General features: G+C 49.6%; 1 protein-coding gene across 1 annotated transcript in view; it reads right to left on the minus strand.

Annotated features, from left to right (window-relative positions):
- The window catches only part of POLR1A (RNA polymerase I subunit A), a 76,338-nt gene that overhangs the window by 13,688 nt on the left and 40,396 nt on the right, over positions 1-22,254 (minus strand). The window contains exons 15-24 of the mRNA XM_082852372.1: positions 13,243-13,392; positions 12,001-12,184; positions 9,568-9,650; positions 9,305-9,463; positions 7,405-7,503; positions 6,240-6,392; positions 4,876-4,958; positions 2,906-3,071; positions 1,854-2,075; positions 752-966 (exon numbers count right to left, since the gene is read on the minus strand). Coding sequence (XP_082708498.1) covers positions 752-966; positions 1,854-2,075; positions 2,906-3,071; positions 4,876-4,958; positions 6,240-6,392; positions 7,405-7,503; positions 9,305-9,463; positions 9,568-9,650; positions 12,001-12,184; positions 13,243-13,392 — 1,514 coding nt within the window. The remainder of the gene's footprint in view (positions 1-751; positions 967-1,853; positions 2,076-2,905; positions 3,072-4,875; positions 4,959-6,239; positions 6,393-7,404; positions 7,504-9,304; positions 9,464-9,567; positions 9,651-12,000; positions 12,185-13,242; positions 13,393-22,254) is intronic.

Raw genomic sequence — 22,254 nt, forward strand, 5'->3', positions numbered from 1 at the left:
TGTCCCTTTGTTAATTCTTTTTTTGCCCAGTAGTTGTGACGGCTTGGAGAGGGCTTAAACCTCCCTCTGTACAAACCAGGAAGAGGTTCACTGAGCAATTATGGGGATATGGGGGGGAGGCGGGAAGGGGGTGCTTACTTTCTTAATTAGTGCAAATGGCTACAGGCCACATTGGAAATGTGCGCGCTCCACAACTTTGTAATTCACTAACCCTTCTTCCTACGAATGCCGGCCCTTTTAGAACAGCCAAGGAACACTGTATTACCCCGGAACATAGGACAAGGAAGCGGCTCAACAAACAGCGACTAAACGGGACATTACGTTTGAACACAGAGGAAGGTAATAGAACTACGTTTCTACGCAAGTTCTTTTCAAAAGTCCGACTTTCTGCTGACCTGATGTGTCTTCTCTCCCTGCTACTTCAAACCAGTGAAGGGTTGGCAGCTTCTGACCAGATTCCCTGATTCTCACATAACCATGCCCACCACACCACACTCAAGAGAGGGGCCACCTGTGCAGGGCTCTGTCCCCAAAGAGCGCTCTTCTCCGTCGTGGCCCAGATGGGGGGTGCACTCCTGCCTACCTGCTCTCATCCGTCCCACAGGCCTCAGGGCCTGCAAGGCGCCCTCTGTTTCACTTCCCTCCTTCTTGCTGGGGTCTTGAACCCAGAAGGCTGCCAGAGTGGGCGGGGAAGGGCCTGAGAAGCAGATTCTCCCTCTGTGTGTGCTGTGCAATAAATCAATGTCATCACCTGTCCAGAGAGAGCTCCGATTTCTCGTAACTCCTCTCTGCTTGAGCTGCCCACTCGCGACTGTAGTCATCCACCTTCTTTTCAAATGTTTCCGACACTGATGCAAAGTAGATGTCTGGGCGCCAGACAGACAGACTGGGGTCAGGACAAGGAGACGCCTTCTTCTGGTATTTCCTCCGGCTTTGCTCATCTAACTCAGCCCACATCCTCAACATCTGAAAGGAAGGATGGGCCTCAGCTATGCTGGAGGACACCAGGAATAGGCTTCTCTTCCTGGGATGCCCAGTAAGATAAGGCGTATCAGAGGCACTGGCTTCAAATGAGAACAGGGGAAAGAGACAGAAACCTGACGGCAATGAGAAGGCCATCTTGACATCTGAAACACGGAGAAACCGAATCCATCCCAGGGCGCACTGCTTTACCACGACTCTACAAGCGATTCGTCCTGGCCCTTCAAGGACAGGCAGGGTGACCACGTTAAGTTACTGTCCAAACTGAGTGTCTTGTAGCGTAAAACGGGACACTATTAATAATAATACTGGGATGAGAGGCAAAGCCAGGGCTGTCTCAGGTCAACAAGGACACGGTCACCACAAGCCAGGTGACTGTGCTGGATCCCTGTTTGTCCCCCACCCAGGCTTTCCCACGCTCGGTGCCCCAAAGCGCTCCCCTGCCTCCTGGCTCCCAGCTGTGCTTGGCTGACGGGAGGTCCCAGAAGCAGAAGGGCATGTGGGAGGAGAGTGAGGCTGGGCATTCATCCCCCGCCCTCTCTAATGGATCTCGGAGCCCAGAACTCTACTGAGGGCTCCTGTCAGGTGGCCTCTGCCCACGGCCACCCTCTCCACTCCTGGTGACTGTTCCTGCCTGCGGGGGGCGGGTGGGAACCCAACTTACCAGCCCTAGTTAGTTTCCTGGAACCCTGTCCACACCTCTGTAAAGATTCCCGTCCTTAAATCCCTATTTGAGTGCCATGTTTCCTGACCAGCACTGAATGAAGCCAGATTTCATGACTGTACCTTCCACCGGGAAAACAGCTCCTTCCTCATCCCCTCAACCCCTGACTGATCGCCCACCCCCGCCCCCCACCGAACCCCAGCATCACCTGGTGAGTCTCGGGGCTGCGGCCGTTCTGGTTTGCGCCCTCGAGGTTCAAGGCTTTCACAGCCGCTTGAATTTTCTGGGAATAATTCAAGAAGGCGCCTTTTCTCAGCAGGGTGTTGGAATGCTTGCTTTGCCATTTTTTGATGGCTTTGAAGTGGCGGAGAGCTTTCTGGGGATCTGCTCTGGATAAAACTTCATGGAGGTGCTTCGATTTCATTATCACCTAAACAAACAGACCACACAGACAAAACCAAAGAGATGAGGGCGTCACACAAGGGCCATGTCACACAACTTCACAGGACGGAGGTGGCCCGTGTGGAGCCCTCACGATGCCCCTGGGGGGTCTGAGCGCCCACTGCTAACCAGGGCCCTCACTCTGTGCCAGTCAGACTTGGGAGCTGGCGGTCTCAGGAGCTGAGGTCACGGGGGAGAGACCGTGACACTCAGAGTCCCTCCAGAACATGGCGCCAGGATGGGAAGGAGCCAACCCCGGAGTACAACCTTCAATTCGACCACCTGCTTGGTGACCTTGGACAGGCCATGTCAGTTTCAGTTTCCCAAACTGTAAAACAGGGTGACTGCTGAGCCAACGGTGACGATTGCTCTTGGGGCAGTAAGGTGTGGTAGGAAAACCGCGGGCTTGTGTGTCAGAGGGCCTGGGTGCAGACACAAGCCCTGCCACTCACCAGCTCGTCCCTGAAACCCTGCCTTGGCTGTAAAATGGGCAGAGGGCCACCTGCGTCCCCAGGCTGCAGGGAGGAGGCAGGGAGACAGCAGCCACGGTGCGCTCTAGTTTAGGGCCCGGCACGAGGCAAATGCCCCACACGGTGCAGTTTTTCTAGACGTATGCGTGCCTCTCTGCCATCTCACGGGATGAGGCACACAGAGGGAGGGGCTCTGACAAGGTCAGGCGTTCCAAGGCATCGCCTGGTGCTTTTGAACTCTTCCCACTCTAGTTTTCAGCGGCCACTCTGAGTGGCAAGGCTCAGGGCGGGAGGCCCACCGCACGGCCCCCACCCCACGACCCACAGGCGCGGGGGACCGGCACACTACCTCACAGTTGCTGGCGAGGAAGGGGAACTGCTTGGGCTGCAGGAACTGTGTCTTGGGGATGTCCAGGCCGTCCTCCCCATACAGGAACTGCACCACGCTGCCGTCGCTGTCGCGGACTGTCAGGTCGTACTGGACGACCAGACCCTCCAGGTGCTTGATGATGCACCTGTATAGGGACCACTGGCTCAGCGCCCACCGGGCTCGCCACCTCCCAGGGCAGCCTCTGATGGAGCGGACGGAGGGCAGAAAAGAGGACTGCTGTCCTGCAGCCAGGCAAGCCCCCAGGACAGGCTGGCTCCCGTGCCCCAGGCTCTGAGCTACAGCACCTCGCGGCCAGGGGCTGCAGCCACGTGTCCTGAGGAGGTTGGCTGCCCCGCTCGACCCCGACTCCCAGCTCCAGCCCCAGCTGCTGGGACCACTGCCTGCTCCGTTGCTCCGTGGCATGGCAGGGCTCCCCAGGGACCAGTGTCCTTAGACCCAGGAGGCAGGCAAAGCAGCGGGGCTGTCTCCCCATCCAATGCTTCTCTCACGCCATTAGTCCAGAGACTGTCAGGGACAAAGGGGACCTTAGGAACTAAATGCTGACGTGATAGCCCTAACCTGGTGCCTTTTTTCCTCAGTGCTCCCAGCGGTCAGCTGCCGCCCTCAACCTGCCCCCCTCTGCTGCCCTGGTGCTGGCTTTAGCTTACTTCTCTGGCCATCCTGCCTTGGTTTCTCCTCCTGCCACCTTCAGAGGGGGTCTCCTAGGAGCCACTGTTCCCCTGAGCTCCAAGGACAGAGCTCGGCACCCAGCCCGGGGCCTGGCGAGGTTGGAGCTGAGCATCCGTGTCCCCTTTGCTGAAGATGCCGAGGTACCAGGCACCTCGCAGGGCTGCAGCTCTCGGCACCAGCCGCGGCCCCGGAGGCTGCATCTCCAGGCCTCTCCCGAGCTCCAGGCCCCCCCCCGGAACGTGTCCCCGTGCTTATCCTGCCACTGCTCCCTCACGCCAGCCACAACTTTCTCTCTCCCCTCTGCAGCGTCTTGCTTTCTGTCCACCGTGCCACTGTGCTGCCACTCAGGCCTGACGCCTCCTGCCTCTTGTTCATTTCAGCCGGTTGCCCCACGTCTTCGCCGCGTCGGATTCTCCCTTTCCATCGCCAGCCACAAGAGGCAGCCTTCCAACCTACGGCCCCTCCTGTCTGAAGGAAGGCACTCACCCTTTCTGCCGTGACCCTCCACCGGCAGAGGGGTCCTGCGGACCACTGCGCCCTTTGCCCCAGTGGCTGCCGCTCTTCATGCCAGCCCGGATCCCCAACACCCTCCTCTTCCCTGCCCTGCATTCAGATGGCCCCCAACACAGATCCCCCACCCCCAGACTCACGCGATCACTCGATTCCTAGCTTTTTCTACACGCCACAGGTATCCTTGAATGATTTAAGAGGATGGAGGTGGGGCGTAACCCCTGCTCACAGGTGGGTCTGGCCCTGTAATCCACGCCGGATGCAGGAACTCAGGGCACACCAGCCCAGACCTGCTTGTTTAACCTCCTCTCTGGGAGGAAAGGGCACACGTAGCTTCTCTGACTGGCCTGTTTGGGCAGGTGGGAGGTTGAAGCTTAAAACTGAGACTGGCCTGGCTCCGAGTGCCGGACCCAAGGGGCCTGGAATCCTCTCTGCCCCAACCGCAGAGCCCTCCCGGGGGGCAGGACCAGTGCATCACCACCCAGGACCTTTCTCCCAGGGAAAGGTGCACACGCTGACGCACGGGCCCTTCCTATAAACCTCTGAGCTCACACTTTACCGATCCTCTAGGAGGGGAAGGATGTCGGCTATTTTCTGTCTTGGGCCACCCGTGGACATTTTTTTCTAGAAGTTTTTTCATCCAAAGGGATCTTAAGTGAATTGTCAATGAAAATGTGAAAAAAATGACAGAGGTGAATGGACCTGCGACGCTGATGCCACCTAAAGGTGGCAGAGCAGGTGCTCTTTACCTTTGGAGGTAGCCGGAGCGGCTGGTCTTCACAGCCGTGTCCACCAGACCCTCTCGCCCGGCCATGCAGTGGAAGAAGAACTCCTGTGGGAGAAGCGGGGACCCAGGTCCCAGGGGTGGCAGTGAGGACGGTGTGCTTCCTAAAGGGTGGCTCAAGCCAGTGCCCCTGGCAGCTCTGACGTCTCCCACGGCCCCAGGGACTCCTGCCCTCCCCTGGGGTTGCCTCTGTCTTATTCTGCCCGAGCACAGAGGGACAAATGTTCCAGCTCCCATTCCCAGGAGTCCGTCCTCAGTGCCATGTCCCACACCCCACACGCACCCCATTTTCCAAACAGAAATGGCACTGGTGCCTCATCATGTAGGGTTTTCCAAAATTCCACAACGAGAAATGGGTTTATAACAGTAATCAGCAAACACGTACATACATACACACACACACGTGCCGATAAGAGATAACATGACTCGAGCTAAAACTCTATGAAATGACCCCATCCCTCACTCTGATGCTGCCTTTACCACCCTACTCTGTTTCATTCCATGAAGTCAATCGTTTCATGATGCACGAAGGGGTCACAACCAGAGTTCAGAACTCTCTGGTCTACGTCAGCTCTCCACCACCCTTCGCCAGGGGCCACGGATGACCACTGGAGAGTCCGTGTGGGACTGAGGGAGGAGCCCTGGGAGCAGCTGGTGGCCCTGACACAAAGGGTCGGTCCCGTTCACAACCTGGACTTAGCTGTCTGACCACAGGAGGCGTCCTTGCAGAGACGCGCTAGACCAGGGAACAGAAGGTACTCACAGTCGAAAAGCCATTTCTGCCAAGTGTGAGGAGAAAACCTTTCTCTTAAGGGAGAGTTTTGTTGCTGACTGAGGAAAAACTAGACATTTGCTACCTTGGGTCAATTTTCCCAAGGTCAAGGAGGAGCCAGGGGAGGTTCTTTTAGGGAAGCTTTGTGAAATAAGTCTCTGTGATGCTCCTTTTGGCCACAGAGAGCACCCTGGTGAGGGGCCTCGCCGTCCCCAGCTGCCCTCAGATGCAGGGAAGAACCGGTGGAGAAAGGGCGCAGAGCAGGAAGAGGCAGAGCTGGGATTGGTCTCATTCATCTTCCCATTCATCAGCAATCCCTCCCGAGCACCCACGATGCGCTAGGCACCGTGCTGGGCTCTGGCATTATGATGGTGAACACGACGTGGCTGCGTCCTCTTGGTCCTTGCAGGCCCCAGGGTCTAGTGGGTAAGCAGGGATAGCCTAGCACTTATTACTTGGCTGTCTTTGCTTAAAGCTCCTGGTGAAGGCCACAGGCCTCTTACTGTTGAGCTTAAGAGATGAGGAGAAGAGCCCAAAGGAAAACCCAAACTACATACAGGAGGCTTGATGCCGGTGAGGAATCTGCCAGTGACGAAGCCGCCAGCCCTGGGGGTGAACTCATACGGCTCGAAGCAGGGCAGTGACTTGCCAGATGCCATCAGTGGGGGTCTCCGGCCTTCCAGTTCGATCTGGCCCAGCAGGCACGAGATCTGGGAGAAAGGAAACCCAAAGGCAACTGAAGACCCACTTGCTCGTTAAATGATGCTCTGTCCCAGCAGGGGATGGGGGGGGGCTGCTCTTCCAGAAACACTGCATGGGATCCAAGTTCCTGAAGGCCAACCTAAATTGCTAAACGAGCCCAGAAAGCTGACCTTCCAGGAAGATAACTATGTCTTCCTTTCCATGACGGCAATTTGCGCATTTGGACTCAGTTGAAACGGACGGTGTTTGTAAAAGCAGCCATGTTTCAGAAGCATCGCGTGTTATACTTGGACAGGACCCCCAGGTCCTAACAGGGAAACTGAGACTAGCAGAAAAAGTAGTTTAACTGTGATCTTTAACATTCTCAGGTCAAAAGAGAATAAAACTGCCTATTAATGTTCTTGGGGGGAGAGGAGCAGCAGGTCTGGATTTTATTTAGTCGAAAGGGCTTCCGGATGGCCTCCAGCCTTTTAAGCCCATTCCTATTGCTCTCTACTCACCAGATAATGAGATGGTCCTTGAGACCCTCTCAAGGTCATCAAGATATTTTTTAAAAGTTGCTAAAATTTGTGAAAATGCTGTGATAGCACTGCAGTAATTGGTCCTCCATAACGAGCCAAAAATTAAAAGGTTAAGAAACCTCTAGGACAATGCCTATAATGTAACACTGAATGAAAAACGCAGATCGTGCAACATTTCAGGATCTCAGCTAAGATTATAAATACACACACACCGTGTTTATATATAATGTGACTATATATAATAATACAGTGTGTAAGTTTACAACATGGATCTGTTTGGTACACGTCAGTATCTGGATACTTGTGTCGGTATCTGTCTATAACACTTTTAACAGTGGTTAGCGCCTGCACTGATTTTGACATACTTTTGTATTTTTCAGTACTTGCCACATTTCGAACGGAATGTGGATCCTTTTAAAAATAGAAACAAATCTGAAAAGTGCCTCCTGCAACTACCCCACCCTTCTGCAAACCAGCCAGCACCCGCCTCGGCTCACACCTGCATGGTATTCACAGTTGAACCTTTGGCTCCAGACTGCACCATCATCTGCAAGTTGTTCTCTGGGAACTGTCTGTGCAGGCCGAAAGGCATGCATGCCTGCAGATGGAACACACGCACTGGTCAGTGACTCACCCTCTTGGGAATCCCAGGTTCAGAAGGTAAATCCAGGATGCAGAAGCCAACACAGACTATTTATCTAGAGAGAAGCACCAGGTCCCACGCGAGGTAAGAAGTCTCACCCGGCATCAACCCTTTGGCTAGAAGCCCTGGAGAGAAGTCTACAGGATGGCCCAGTACAGCAGAAACTTACACAGCATTTTAAATCAACTATACTCCAGTAACAACTAAAAAAAAGAGGATGGCCCAGGGTGCTGCGTTCTCTTGACACCTCTGCCAGGAAGCCGGAAAGGAGATGCAGAGGGGCCAGCATCTCCAGTTCGTGATTCTGAAAAGCAGCTGGTTAAAAATAAAACCTAAGGTGGTGCCCTTGGGAACCTGTCCAGCAGAGCATGGCCTGGCCCTGGACAGTAGCAATGATGACCAATGTCTGTGTCACATTCACGTTTCCCAACATGCTGCCCAAATACCAAGCAGGAGGCTCACCTTGGCTCCTGGGCCAGCGGAAGCTAGCAAAGCCCCCAGGGGGACCAGGGAGATGCTGAGGTGGGGGGAGCTCTGAGTCTATCTAAGCTTCTGCCTAGGGTTGCAGAGACCCAGCCCCACACAGGAGAGGCAGAGTGGATGGAAAGAGATGGAGGAACAAGAAAGAATCCTAAGATGCTTCTGAGACAACGCCCCACCTGCAGCGTCCCCAGTCAGCCCTGGAAGCTGAGCCTCCTGGTTTTCACGCGGTACTGGAGGGCTCCTCTGAACCACGACTCTCAAGGACGGAACTGTACCAAAAGGTCTGCATTCTTGGCCGCTGAGGGGATGCTGACAGCCAATCAGAGGACACCACGAGCAAACACTGACTTCTGCTGGGCACTGGCCACGCCTCCCTCCCTCCTCCTCAGGTGGGGCCTCAAGGCCCAGGAGGCAGGGTAAGGGCCAGGTGAGCTCCTTCAAGCCGCAGGACTGGGAGCCCCAGCTCTGGGCTGAGAAGGCGAGAGAACGGGGTCTGCCATCCTGGTTGTGTGGGGACGTCCCTCTCCTTTCTCAGCTGCGCAGGAAGGGGCTCTGGAGGACTGGCAGGGCGCTCACCTCACCCAGGGCACTGTGCAGATTAGCTCCTAAATCCTCCCTGCAAGCCCACGAGGCAGGTGCTCTTCCCATCCCCAACCCCCTGGGGGAAGACACCTGGCTCGGACCGCTCTCATCACACAAGGCCCGAGATCTCACAGCAAGTCCGCGGCAGAGCCAGGATTCGAATCCAGGCCTTCACCCCTGGGTCCCCCATATAAGGAGCACTGGTGGTTTTGATCCTTCATTCTGCCCCTCCACCCTGCAGTGGCCCCTGGGAAAGAGTTCTTTCCGTCCCCTTTAATGCAGTTACCCTAAAATACAAACATTTAAAATGAAAAATAGTGGGGAATTCCCTGGCGGTCCAGTAGTTAGGACTCGGTGTTTTCACTGCCAAGGACCTGGGTTCAATCCCTGGTCGGGTAACTAAGATCCTACAAGCTGTGCGTGGTCAAAAAAAAAAGGAAAAAAGAAAAATAGTGCAATGTCTGCTTTCTCAGCATTCGTCAAAGACCCTTCCAGACCCCAACGGGGTGAGGGAAGGAAGCCCTTGGCTTTTCAAAACGATCAACTCCACTCGCCCCACCCCACGTCTCACCTAGTCAGCCATTAAACGGCCAAATTGCTCCAAAGAGCCCAGAGCGAGAATCAAAATGTAATTTTTTAAAACACCAGCATTCAAAATGGTGGTGGTAAGTGCACACACTGCTGGACTAACCTTGTTAATTTCATTGCTGTAATGATTCACTTCCTCCTTGAACTTCAGATCAATCATGTTAAAATCCCTCTGGTCTTTGCCCAGATGGGCATCCTGCCACTTCCCTTGGACCTCATCACACGATGCCGCTTCTGGAAGGTTTAACGCAGCCCTGACAGCCTAGAATGAGAAAAGGACAACGTCGAAGGCTGCAGCCAGGTGAGGAGGGTGTGGAGCCCAGCCAACCCTCTGCGGCGGGCAGCAGCCACCCAGGCCCTCCTCACCCGGGGCCCACAGTGGGTGGACTCCTCAATGATCCTGTGTCTCCTGACATCTGCCTTCGGCTTGACCAGAATGTCTTCCACGCCTGTGAAGTGAAATAGACAAGCTTGGACGCGACCGGGCCTGACTTCTCACCAGGCTGTGAACTTGGTGAGGTCAGGGCACGGAGCATGGTGCCACGCATGCAGGGAACACTTGGACAATGATGGTGACATTCATATCACCATTAAGAGACTGCTACCATCTCTTACGGGCTTACCATTTTACAATGGTAAATGGTCTACAAAACTGAAGGCTCGAACTTGAGCCCAGAGTTACAGTGGCAGAGAGTAAATCCAAGCCCACGTCCCAAACTTGTGCTCTTAGCCACCAGCTATACTCCCTCCATTCAATAAAAACATGTTGGATGGATGGGCTAGAGGTGAAGATGACGTTTTGGGTGAAAAACTGAGTTTGAGGAAAGAAGAGAGGGTGGGAGAGGACATCCTAGTTTTGACTCCCAGGAGTCACACTGCGTAGGGCCCAGCCTATATGGTTGTGAGAACGCGTGTGCAGGCACACACACAGACATGCTCGAGCCTGGGGGACAGGGACCACCACCGCAGGGTCCCCGTCATTGCACTGGAAGGAGGAAAGCCTGGGTCACTTCAGTTAAGCCTGTCCTTCTGGCTTCAAAGGGCTGAGGAATTCCTCACCTTGGGCAAGAAGTCTTCCCACTTTCTCTTTCAATGAACTACTTTCTGTCTACATCTGAGGGCTACTGGACTCCAAAGTCCCTCGGCCAAGGTCTGAGTGGGAAGGGAGACAAAGGCTGCACTGTTCCAAAGTGGGGCTAAGGTGGCTGGGACTCCCACATGCAAAGTCCTGGAAGCTTGAGAGCCTCTAAAGAGCTTGTGTGAGCAGGAGGGGAAAGAAACTGTCCCTCTGCGAGGAAGCCACAACCATGAAAGTGGGCCCTTCCATGGGGTCAGCTCCAGACCGCCTTGCTGCCCCTCCAGCGGCCTCCGGCTGCGAGGGCTAGAAGGCACCATGGCTAGCCCGGCCTGCCCTCCGAGCTCGACGCCCAGCTTGGCCCTGCGCCCTCCCAGTCTCTCGGCACCAGATGGTCTTTGCACCTTGGCCAACTTCTCCTCGTACCATGTGCTGAGCAGAGCTGCTTGTTAGGTTTGATCCTCGTCACTGTCTGGGTGTGGGATCTTCCTCTACTTTTCGCTTTGAAAGATATCTGCTCAAGGGTGTTCATCCCAGCAATATCGTGACAACCAGGAAAGAGCTTAAATGTCTAACAACAGGAACTGGTTAAATAAGCTACGGTACATCTACACAAGTAGAAGAGTCTGTAGCCGCAGACCTGAGGATGTCGGTTTATATTTGCTCACCCAAGAGGACATTTATAAAACACATCTGCAACCGGAGGGAGGGGAGCAGATTACAAAACACTAGGTCGTGTAGGATCCCCTTTTTTCTGAATGTGTTTGCACTTGGCAAGTCTAGGAAGACACACATCAAATCGACATTGGTGGTTATCCCTGGCAGTTGAATGCTGGGTGATTTTAAATTATTTTCACACCTGTACTACATTATTTTGACTTGTCCACGATTAATATAAATTATACAATTACGCAGGCCCCGCTGCAGGCCGACGAGCCAACTCCAGCTGCGCAGGCCCACCGGCCCCACGTCTATACGGACACGGGGTCTCAGTCCCACCGCTGCTGGTCTTGTCGGCTGGACGATTCCCACGCTCACTGGGGCTCCTGTTCAGCACGCAGCCCGTCACCACTCCTCACAGGAAACTGCCGGAGGGCTCGGACTCCGCTCTGCGCACCTGGAGACACGCTGCCCTGAATGAGCTCGGGGCACAGACGGTATCTGCACACGTGTTTTCTTTACAAAGCCAACTTCCTGAACAGCGGGCTCTCATTTCCAGGGAGGAAACCAGAGAGTTACTCTTCCTGTCTTAGGATCACCTGACAGGTCTGCCCCAACGTGGTGTTTCCAACCTCACCTGCTGCATCGGGAGGTGTAGGCAGCTCTGACAACAGGTAGGGCCCTAGATGGAGTGCGGAGGATTCTGCACTGGAGGATTCTGGAAGGGCACTTGCAAGAGAGAATGGAGGTGAGTGTGAGTGTGAAAACATCGGTCTCAGGGACCGAAAACCAGAAAGGGTGGGGTTGAGAAAGGGACAGAATGGAAATGGAGATGAGGGTGCAGGGGGGTGTCATTCTGTGCTACGTGAAGAAACATGGGGTTGGGGGGTGGGAGAAGCACTGAGAAGGAGCAAGGCTGTGAAGTGTGGCTGGTGGCCGAGTGAGGAAGCCTTTGTCGAAGGAGCCTGGCTGTTCCCCTGGAGGCTGCCAGGAGAGCCGGGGAGACATGCTGGTGTGCGTGCTGGCCAGGGGAGGGGGCCCCAGGGCCACCTGCCCACACTCACCCAAAGTGAAGCCTCTGTAGAGCTGCAGGTAGGCGGTGAAGAGGCGGGCCAGGCAGGTGAGAACCTTGCCGCTGGTCTCCCCGCCGTAGATCTCGTAGCAGCAGTGGACCAGGCCGTAGGCGGAGCTCCCGTAATGCGCCTTGTCCAGCACCCCGCAGAGCAGCTCCCCTTCCCTGATGATCACCTGCAGAGGGACGGCCACCAACGCTGGGTTGGAGGCAATGCCTCCTGTGTGAGGCCCCCAACCCCACCCCATCTCGTGTCTTGTTAACCTTATTGTAACCTGCCTCAAGCCCTTGATGCAAAGAAGACTACACACACACACACACACACACACACACACACACACACACACACACACACACACACACACACAGATATTTCAGTGTGTTCTTATGCCCCGTGCTCCCTCCACCCATCCGTACTGACTTAAAGTCAAGGATCCTTGACAAAAACCTTGTGACTGGAAATGAGAACACCTAGCGTCTAAACTTCATAACCGTGACCTTGGCCTAGGTACTCCCTTCCTTGTACCCTGGGAATAAGAAAAACACAACCTTTTTGATATCATTTAAGGCCTGAATTTGTACTTCCATAAAGTTGGTTTCAAGCATTAGAAGCTAATTCAAGGAAGGACTTCTAGTTGCACGGTGCCACACACATTAAGTATAGAATCTAGGAAGGGAAAGAAGAGGGGCAGCTTGGGTTCCAAATGCGATGTGTGTTAGACCCTGTGACAAGGCACTTGTGAGCTGGGGCCTTGGGGATACTCCCCCACCAAGAGCACACAGAGGCCTTGGCAGTCCTTAGTGTGTCGCTCTCCTGCAGCAGCACCGTGCCCCCCGGGTCTGGCTGCCCTGGGGCTGCCCCCGAGGCCTGGTTCCTGAGCACAGAGCTGGGAGGTGTGAAACCTCACAGCAGCGTAATGATCTTCAGCCTCTCAGGGGTCTCAGGGGAAATCACAGGGTCTGCATTTCCAAGCTTTGCTGAGTCAAGTTCAGAGGCCTTCTGCCAGAGAAGCCTTTCCGTGCTGGTTATGAGTTTTATACTGAGAGTCAAATGCTAATGGTCAACTCTTACTCTTTCCAAAACCGAAGTCGACACAGTTTGGGTACAACTTCTTCCCTTCAGGCACGACTCCTCTTTCTGTGCACGTGCCTCCATTTCTCTGTCTTGATTTTAAATCAAGCTGCCTAAACCCAGGACTGCAAGTCTCCAACCCACACAGCTGGGCAGCCATACCTGGGACTCGCACATGGAGTCGGGGTTAAAGCCGGGAACGGGCCGAGGAGACTCCTTCACCCAGGCCTTCCCGCCAATCTTCGCCTTTCCTGACAAGTTCAGTGGGACGTGATCCTCTGGGATTATGTTGATGAGCAGCGTGGACACAACCTGGAAAGAAAAAGAAGACAAAGCTGATGGAGGGAAGAAAAGCTGAGACGTTCCCTTTTAGGGCCCCCTGTCCCTCTTCATCCTGAAAGGCAGACAGCTCCATTCTGACGAGCTGCAGGTGAAGCAGAAAACAACAAACAGAAAAACACCACCAACAAAAAAGGGACAGTTTCTTGTCTGTGGGACAAGATCTCAGTTTTTACTTTTCTGTTTACATGACTTAGGAGGGAGGGAGTTTAGGATTGGAAACAAACACATACCACTAAGAACTTCACTTCTTCTTAGAGTGAAGAATCCCCTAGACTTGAAATCAACTTCTTGAATAGACCAAAGGAAGAAAAGGAAAATAAACTGCTGTGGGATCACAGTAGAGAAAGATTTAAATTTGTATGTGGTTAAAAACAAAAACAAAAAAAAGGAAAACAGACAGCAGGGTTGAGAGAGATGGTGGGGCTCGTAACACCGCCCTCTGCCAGGGAAAGGCAGCTCTGACACGTGAGCCCCAGGACTGAGGCAAAGGTCCAAGAACCCTGTCAGAGGCATCCTTCTCTCATTTTCAGGCCACATCAAAAGAGATGACAATTATCACATACAGTTAGTAATGTCCTCCCACAGAACAGTGCTGACTTTCTGGGGGGCACCAAGGAGGAAAGGATATACAGACTAAGAATCCAGAGTCTTCCCTCTGAAGAGCTTCACAGAGGAGGCCCGAGGTATGTGACTGAGAAGCAGGCTGCGGTGGAGCTTCGGGGATAACGGGGTGTCCCAGGGTCCACTCCATCACTGACTGGTCGTGGGCTGGGGGGCAAAGGGTTACGTTCTCTTAGCCTTAGCATGGCTCATGTGTAGCATAGAGATGAGATCCGTTTATTCATTCAGCAATTATACATCGAGTGCTTACTTTGAGCCAGGCGCTGGGGGAGTCATGAATAAAACAGTCTGCCCTCAGTGGAGCCTCCGATCCCGAGGGGATCCACGCTTAGGAGGAAAATAAAGTGGGGAAGGAGGACCCAGAGTAGGGCAGGCGGAGAGAGTACCTGGGATTTTCCACAAGACAGGCAGGGAAAGCCTCACCACGAAGGAGAAGGGAGCCCTGCAGGGGTCAGAGCATGCGTTTTGGGCAGAAGGCTTTTCGTTTGAGTGAGAAGGAAAGGTAATCGGAAAGTTCTGATCAAAGGAGCGACGTGCTCGGATGTAACTTTTAGCAGGATCACCTGTTCCAGATACATTCCTGGTCTGGACTTTGAAGCTAAATAAATGCTGCAAAGAATAAGCCTCCCAAGTGACACTGACAAGAAGGACTGGCACTTTGGAAGCAGTTATTGAGGCGTCCTGAGTGGGGAGCACGTGGGACGCTGTCTCTGTGTGAGGTCTATCCCAGGGCGCGCTGGTGATGTGACTGCTGGGCCACCCCATGGCTCCCACACAATTCACTTCTACGGAGCTAATACCAGAAATAAATTTATTTGACTGGGTTTAATCATGGCTACTGAAAGGCCGGGGAGTCCTTCCTCTGCCCAACTGGGCCCATCGGTATGGCCGTCCACTCAGTACACGACTGCCAGCAGGAGGCCAAGAGAGGCGATTTCACAAACAGCTGCTCCACAGAGAGGCCACATGGGGGCAGCCATTCCTGGGGATGACATGGGTCAGCTCCACAGAGGCCAAGGGCACGCATTCCCAAAGACACGGCAGGCTGGGGGCAGGCAGACCGGTCAGACAGGCCCAGGGCTGAGGAGGGGCTGGGAGCCACCGGCTGGCATCAACGGCTCTTTGTGTGCCTGTGCTCTACAAAGCAGTATCTATATGTGCACAATGGGGTCGGGGCAGCTACGGGAGCAGCTGTCTTTTCACGCATGTGCTCCGGGAACCAGGGACAGCTGGCAACAGCATCGTGAAAGAAAGCAGACAACAGTCCTTGTTGTCCCTCAGAAAATGACCAGGAAGGTCATGGCCCCCGTGCTTCACAAGGCTGGCACCGCCAGGAGAGGGGGTGAGGAGTAAAGGCAGGAGGGTGACTTCCCTGGGATGCTGACCACAAGCTGCACTTCAACCACAGTGTCACATGCCCAGTTGGGACCGCCAGCTGGGCACAGTCAGGATGGAAAGTCTGAGAGAAAGGTAACATATGTATCCAACCATCTAAGGACAGGGAGATGTGACCTGCCACCTCATCTGTAGAATCAAGGGGGCAGTAAAAGCATTTCACAATCTCAACACCCTATCATGATAAAAACACCCAACAGACTAGGAGTAGGAAGGAACATCATCGACCTAATAAAGGGAGGCATCAGTGAAAACCCTACATCTACCATTCTCAGCGAGCAAAGACGACGCTTTCTGCCTAAGGTCAGGAACGAGAAAAGAATGTGCGCTCCCGCCACTCTATTCAACAGAGGTTCTAGCCAGGGCAATCAGGCATGGAAAGAATAAAGCTGCTTTCAGATTGGAGAGTAAGAATGAAAACTACCTCTACTTGCAGATGACATAAGCTTGTGTAGAGAGAACCCAAGGGAATCCACAAAAAATTATTAGAGCTACTAAATGACTTCAGCAAAGCTAAAGGATTTAAGATCAACATTCAAAAATCAACCGTAGGGCTTCTCTGGTGGTGCAGTGGTTAAGAATCCGCCTGCCAATGCAGGGGACATGGGTTCGAGTCCTGGTCCGGGAAGATCCCACACGCCGCAGAGCATCTAAGCCCGTGTGCCACAACTACTGAGCCTGTGCTCTAGAACCCGCGAGCCACAACTACTGAGCCTGCGTGCCACAACTACTGAAGCCTGCATGCCTAGAGCCCATGCTCTGCAACAAGAGAAGCCATTGCAATGTGAAGCCCGCGCACCGCAACAAAGAGTAGCCCCCGCTCGCTGCAACTAGAGGAAGCCCGTGCGCAGCAACAAAGACCCAACTCAGCCATAAATAAATAAACAAATAAATTTGTTTTTTAAAAAATCAACCATATTTCTACACATTAACAATGAACAATCTGAAAATGAAATTAGGAAAACAACTCCATGTACAATAACCTCACAAAGAATAAAATACTCAGGAATAAATTTAACCAAAGAAGTCCAAAACTTGTAAGTGGAAAACAATAACATACTATTTAAAGAAATTAAAGAAGATCTAAGTAAATGGAAACATCATGGATTGGAAGACTTCATATTGTTAAGATGGCAACACTCCCCAAATTGATATACAGATTCAATGCAATCCCTATTAAAATTCCAACTGCCAGTTTTACACAAGTGACAAGCTGACCCTACCATTCATATGGAAATGCAAGGCACCCCAAATAGCTAAAACAATCTCGAAAAAGAACAAAGCTGGAGGACTCACATTTCCAGATTTTAAAACTTATTTCAAAGCTACAGTAATCAGGACATGATATTGGCATAAAAATAGACATATTGATTAACAGACTAGAATTGAGAGTCTAAAAATAAACCCATACGCCTGTGGTTAACTGATTTTTAACAAGGGTGCTAAGAACATTCAATGGAGAAAGAATAGTCTTGTCAACAAATGGTGCCGAGACAACTGTGTTATCTACTGGCAAAAGAATGAAGCTGGACCCCTACCTCACACCACATAGAAAAATTAACTCAAAATGGATCAAAGACCTACATGTAAGGGCTAAAACCATAAAACTCTTAGATGGAAACACAGCTGTAAATCTGTGTACCCTTGGATTAGGCAACAGATTCTCAGATGTGACACCAAAAGCACAGGCAACAAAAGAAAAAGTCAATAAATAGGACTTCATCAAAATTAATATTTGTGTGTTGAAGGGCATTATCAAGAAAGTGAAAAAACAACCCATATAATGGTACAAAATATTTGTGTGTCATATATGTGATACAGATCTAAGAGCCACAATATTTAAAGAACTGTTAGAACTCAACAATTAAAAAGATGAACAACCCAATTAATAAATGGGCAGAGGGCTTGAATAGACATGTCTCCAAAGAAGATATTATAAATGGCCAGTAAGCATATGAAAAGATGCTCAATATTTTTAATCATTAGGGAAAGGTAAATGAAAACCACAACGAAACACCACTTTGCACCCACTAAGATGGCTATTTAAAAAACAAAAGACAAATAAGTGCTAGTGTGGATGTGGAGAAACTGGAACCCTCATACATTGCTGGTGGAAATGTAAAATTGTATAGCTGCTTTGGAAGAACGTTTGGTAGTTCCTCAAGAATGTTAAACATAGAATTACCATATGACCCAGAAATTTCACTCATAGTACTTTCAAGAGAATTGAAAGTACACATTCATAAAAAACTGGTGCACGAATACTCAATGCAGCCTTATTTATAACAGCCGAAAAGTGGAAACGAGCCAAATATTCCATTTATCAACTGACAAATGAATAAACAAAATGTGGTATAACCATACAATGGAATACTATTCAGCCATGAAAAGGAATGAGGTACTGTTCATGCTACGACACGGATGAATCTTGAAGACATTATGTTAAGTAAAAGTAACAAGCCACAAAAGCATACCTAACTTGTATGATACCATGTATATGAAATGTCCAAAACAGGCAAATCAACAGAGACAGAAAGTGATTGCCAGGGAATGGGGGAAGGAGGAATCAGGGCTGACTGCCAATAGGTACTGAGTTTCTTTTGGGGGTTATGGAATTGTTCTGGAATTAGTGGTGATGATTGTACAACATAAAGAATACACTGAAAAAAAAATCACTGAATTATATTATATACACTGAATTATATACCAAAAATGGTAACTTTTCTGGTAAGTATGAATTACATTTCAATAAAAAAAACAAGGATTCCAGACAAGATGACTTGAGGTCCTTACCTACACTAATATTCTAGAAGTGCATAATTTACTTTCTGGTCATAAACTATGCTAGGGAGGAAAGATCATACCTGCAACATTCTTTTAAACTGTGAAGGGAGGCAAAATCTACAAGAATTATAATTATTTATTATTTAAATTATTTATATGAAGCCTGTATTGAACTTTAAAAAATGTTCTAAAAATTAAATGGACTTCTTTTTAAAAAATGTTTTGAAATGTGTATACCCTTTAAGCCAGCAATCACAATTCTAGGAGTTCATTTAAAATATATATCAACGAAAAGTACACCAGTATAGATATAAGTGGGTGTCCACCACAGCACTGTTCAGAATAGTAAAAACCCAGGCGACAATCTACATGTCTGCCAATAGGAAATTCCCTGGCGGTCCAGAGGTTAGGACTCAGAGCTCTCACTGCCAGGGCCCTGGATTCGATCCCTGGTCAGGGAACTAAGATCCCACAAGACACTCAGCGTGGCCAAAAACAAAACAAAACGAAAAAATCACCACAGCAAAAAAACTGGACACTCATTAAATGTCTGCCAACAGAGAGACAGTTAAATCAATTATATATATCCATATTGTTGGGTACAACACAGAATGGGTTAAGAAGAATGAAGTCAGTCTACACGTACAGACACAGAATGAACCCCATGATACATCATTAAGTGAACTAAATATGTCACAAAGCAATTACAAGAAAGGTTCTGTCAACCTAGCACATGAAAACAGTTAAATAAACTTCATGCTATATTTGGAGTGTGTTAGGGTGGTTCAAATTAAAAATACAAACTGCCTGAAATAATGAGATTCCCTTTGGAGGACCTGGTGGCTCAATTAAAGTAAGCTCTCTTACAGACCAGTTAAAATTGAGGTCGACGTGCCTGAGGATGAGGTAAGTGCATGCCTCAGGCACCAGAATATCATGGATAAAGAAGTGGTCTTAAATACAAGCTCAAAATTGAATGTCAAATTTAATCATGGTTCATGGTTCTCCTGAGTAGGTATAATATGATTGATTCCATTTTTATTTCTTTTCTATGAGAGTATGCACATACATGAAGAATGGGATTGGACAGAGAGGAAATTTTTCCTTTTTCCTTTCATATTACTGTCTCTTTATTTATTTATTTTTATAAATTTATTTATTTTATTTATTTATTATTTTTGGTTGCATTGGGTCTTCGTTGCTGCCGCGGGCTTTCTCTGGTTGTGGAGAGCGGGGGCTACCCTTTGTTGTGGCGTGCGGGCTTCTCACTGCAGTGGCTTCTCTTGTTGTGGAGCACGGGCTCTAGGCGCGTGGGCTTCAGTAGCTGTGGCTTGCCGGCTCTAGAGCACAGGCTCAGTAGTTGTGGCAAACGGGCTTAGCTGCTCCGCGGCGTGTGGGATCTTCCCGGACCAGGGCTCGAAGCCGTGTCCCCTGCATTGGCAGGTGGATTCTTAACCACTGCGCCACCAAGGAAGCCCTACTGTCTCTTTATTTAACGAAAAACTTACGTTACTTCTATAGTTAAAAAGAAGGGCAGAGATCTAATAAATGAAATCAGCAAGGTTGCTGAATCAAGGACAATATACAAAAATTAACTGTATTTCTATATACCAACCATAAACAATTAGGAAATTTAAAACATAATATTGGGCTTCCCTGGTGGCGCGGTGGTTGAGAGTCCGCCTGCCGATGCAGGGAACACGGGTTCGTGCCTCGGTCCAGGAAGATCCCACATGCTGCGGAGCAGCCTAGGCCCATGAGCCATGGCCACTGAGCCTGTGCGTCCAGAGCCTGTGCTCCGCAACGGGAGAGGCCACAACAGTGAGAGGCCCGCGTACCGCAAAAAAAAAAAAAAAAAATCCCACAAACCCCCCCCATAATATCATCTATAACAGCAAAACCTAGGAATGAATCTAATGAAAGATGAACAAGACTTTTATGTCACTGAAACACATACTGTGTTCATAATTTGGAAGATTCAACACTGGAATGTAATCTCAAAAGAACTCCAGGCAGGTACTTTTTTGCAGAAATATACAAGATGACTTTGAAATTTATATGGAAATTCACAGGGCCAAGAATATTCAAGATAGTCATGAAGAAGAACAAAGCTGGAAACTTTTACTATCGAAAATCAAAACTTACTATAAAGCTACAATAATTAAGACAGTGTGGTATTGGTGCAATGGGATCAAACTAATCAATGGAACTGAAATGAGTCCAGGAGTACAACTACACATATACAATTAGTTGATTTACAACACAGGAAATACTAAAGAGCTGAGGAAAAACAATGGTCTTTTCATCAACGATGTTGTATCAACTGGATAGTCCTATGGGAAGGAAATGAAGCCTGACCCCTTCCTCACATCAACAACATCCACAAAATTCAACTCCAGGCAGACAGTAGACCTAAGCATGAATGGGCAAACAATAAAGCTGCTTACCAATGATACAAGGAAATACCTTAATGACCCTGGGGCAGCCAAGTAGTTTTTATACAGGACTAGCCATAAAAGGCAAAGCCTGGTGAATTATATTACATAAAGAACTTCTGATCATTAGAAAACAGCATTAAGTGAAAGGGCAAAAAGGCCAGCCATCAAGCAGAAGGAATACACATATCTGGCAATGGACTTAGACTAGAATGTATTTCTAAAACTCTTACCTAGTAATAAGAGAATGGCATAGACTGAAAAAAGGCAAAAGACTTGAACAGGAACTTCACAAAAGATGAGATCCCAGTGGCCATAAGCATATGAAGAGGTGCTCAACCTCACTTGTCATTAAGGAAATGTAAATTAAAACCACAATAAGACACCACTCCACACCCATTTCAATGGCTAAATTTACAGATGGGGGAAAAAACAAAAAATAAAAGACACCCAAACGAAATGGGACAATAATATGAAGTTCTGCTGAGAATAAGGAGTAACTGGAACTCTCATGCCCTGCTGGTAGAGGTATAAATTGCTACAAGCCCTTTGGAAACCTGTTTATTAAACTATTTATTAAAGTTGAAGGTAGATCTTATGACTCAGCAATTTGATTCCTTGGCATTTAGTCATCAGAATGCATATATATGCTCAGCAAAAGACATGTACAAGAATGTCATCGTAGCCCTATTTGTAATAGCCAAATGAAGACGATCGAAGACAACCCAAATGTCCATCAACGGTAAAATGGACAAATATATAATGGTATATCCATATAATATAATACCACACATCAACAAAAGTGAATAAACTACCACCATATGTGACGACATGAGTGACTCACACAAAGAAATGATTTACTCTATGATCCCATTTTTGTAAAGTTCAAGAAAAGACAAAACTTACCTATAGTGTTAGAAGTCAGGTGAGTGGCTACCTTTGGGGAGGGGCAGAAATTGAGAGGGGCCTGGAAGGGTCTTCTGGGGGTGTTGGTGATATTCTTTCTACTTTCTGATCTAGGTGGCGACTTACGTGTTCACTTTGGGAACACTCATTGAGCTATATATGCTCGAGATCTGCAGTGACGGGCAAATCTTCCTTTACATGCTCTCTCATTTTCAACAAATGGTGAGAGACCTCCGATTCTTAGGTGGAAAGAAAACCACTCGAGAGGCTGTATAAAATGTCCTGGAGAACTAGCCTAACACTTAATTTTCTAGGGCAGTACAAATAAATTTCCCAAGCTAAGTTCCTTATTTCCTGATTCAAAACATGGCTTTTCTCTGTAGAATCAGACTGAGTCACTAACAAATTCTTGTGCAGTGCAGTCACTCTTCCCCTTTTCATCTATTTGCAAAGAAATAACAGCCTGTACCAACCTCTCAAAAAACACTGAAAAATCTCAACTGCAACAGAAATAAAACCTGGGCCTATTTTCCAATTCGATTTCATTATAAAATAAGCATAGGCCAGAAATGTTAAACAGTGAAAAAGAAATTATTCCTAACACAAACCAAATTACTCTATCACTTTGATCTTTTTTATGTCAAAGTTTTTGCTCATATACATTTTTAACACGTTCCAACTGTGATTACAC

The sequence above is a fragment of the Leucopleurus acutus genome (genome assembly GCF_964270905.1).
Source record: "Leucopleurus acutus genome assembly, chromosome: 12".
Classification (NCBI taxonomy): Eukaryota; Metazoa; Chordata; class Mammalia; order Artiodactyla; family Delphinidae; genus Leucopleurus; species Leucopleurus acutus.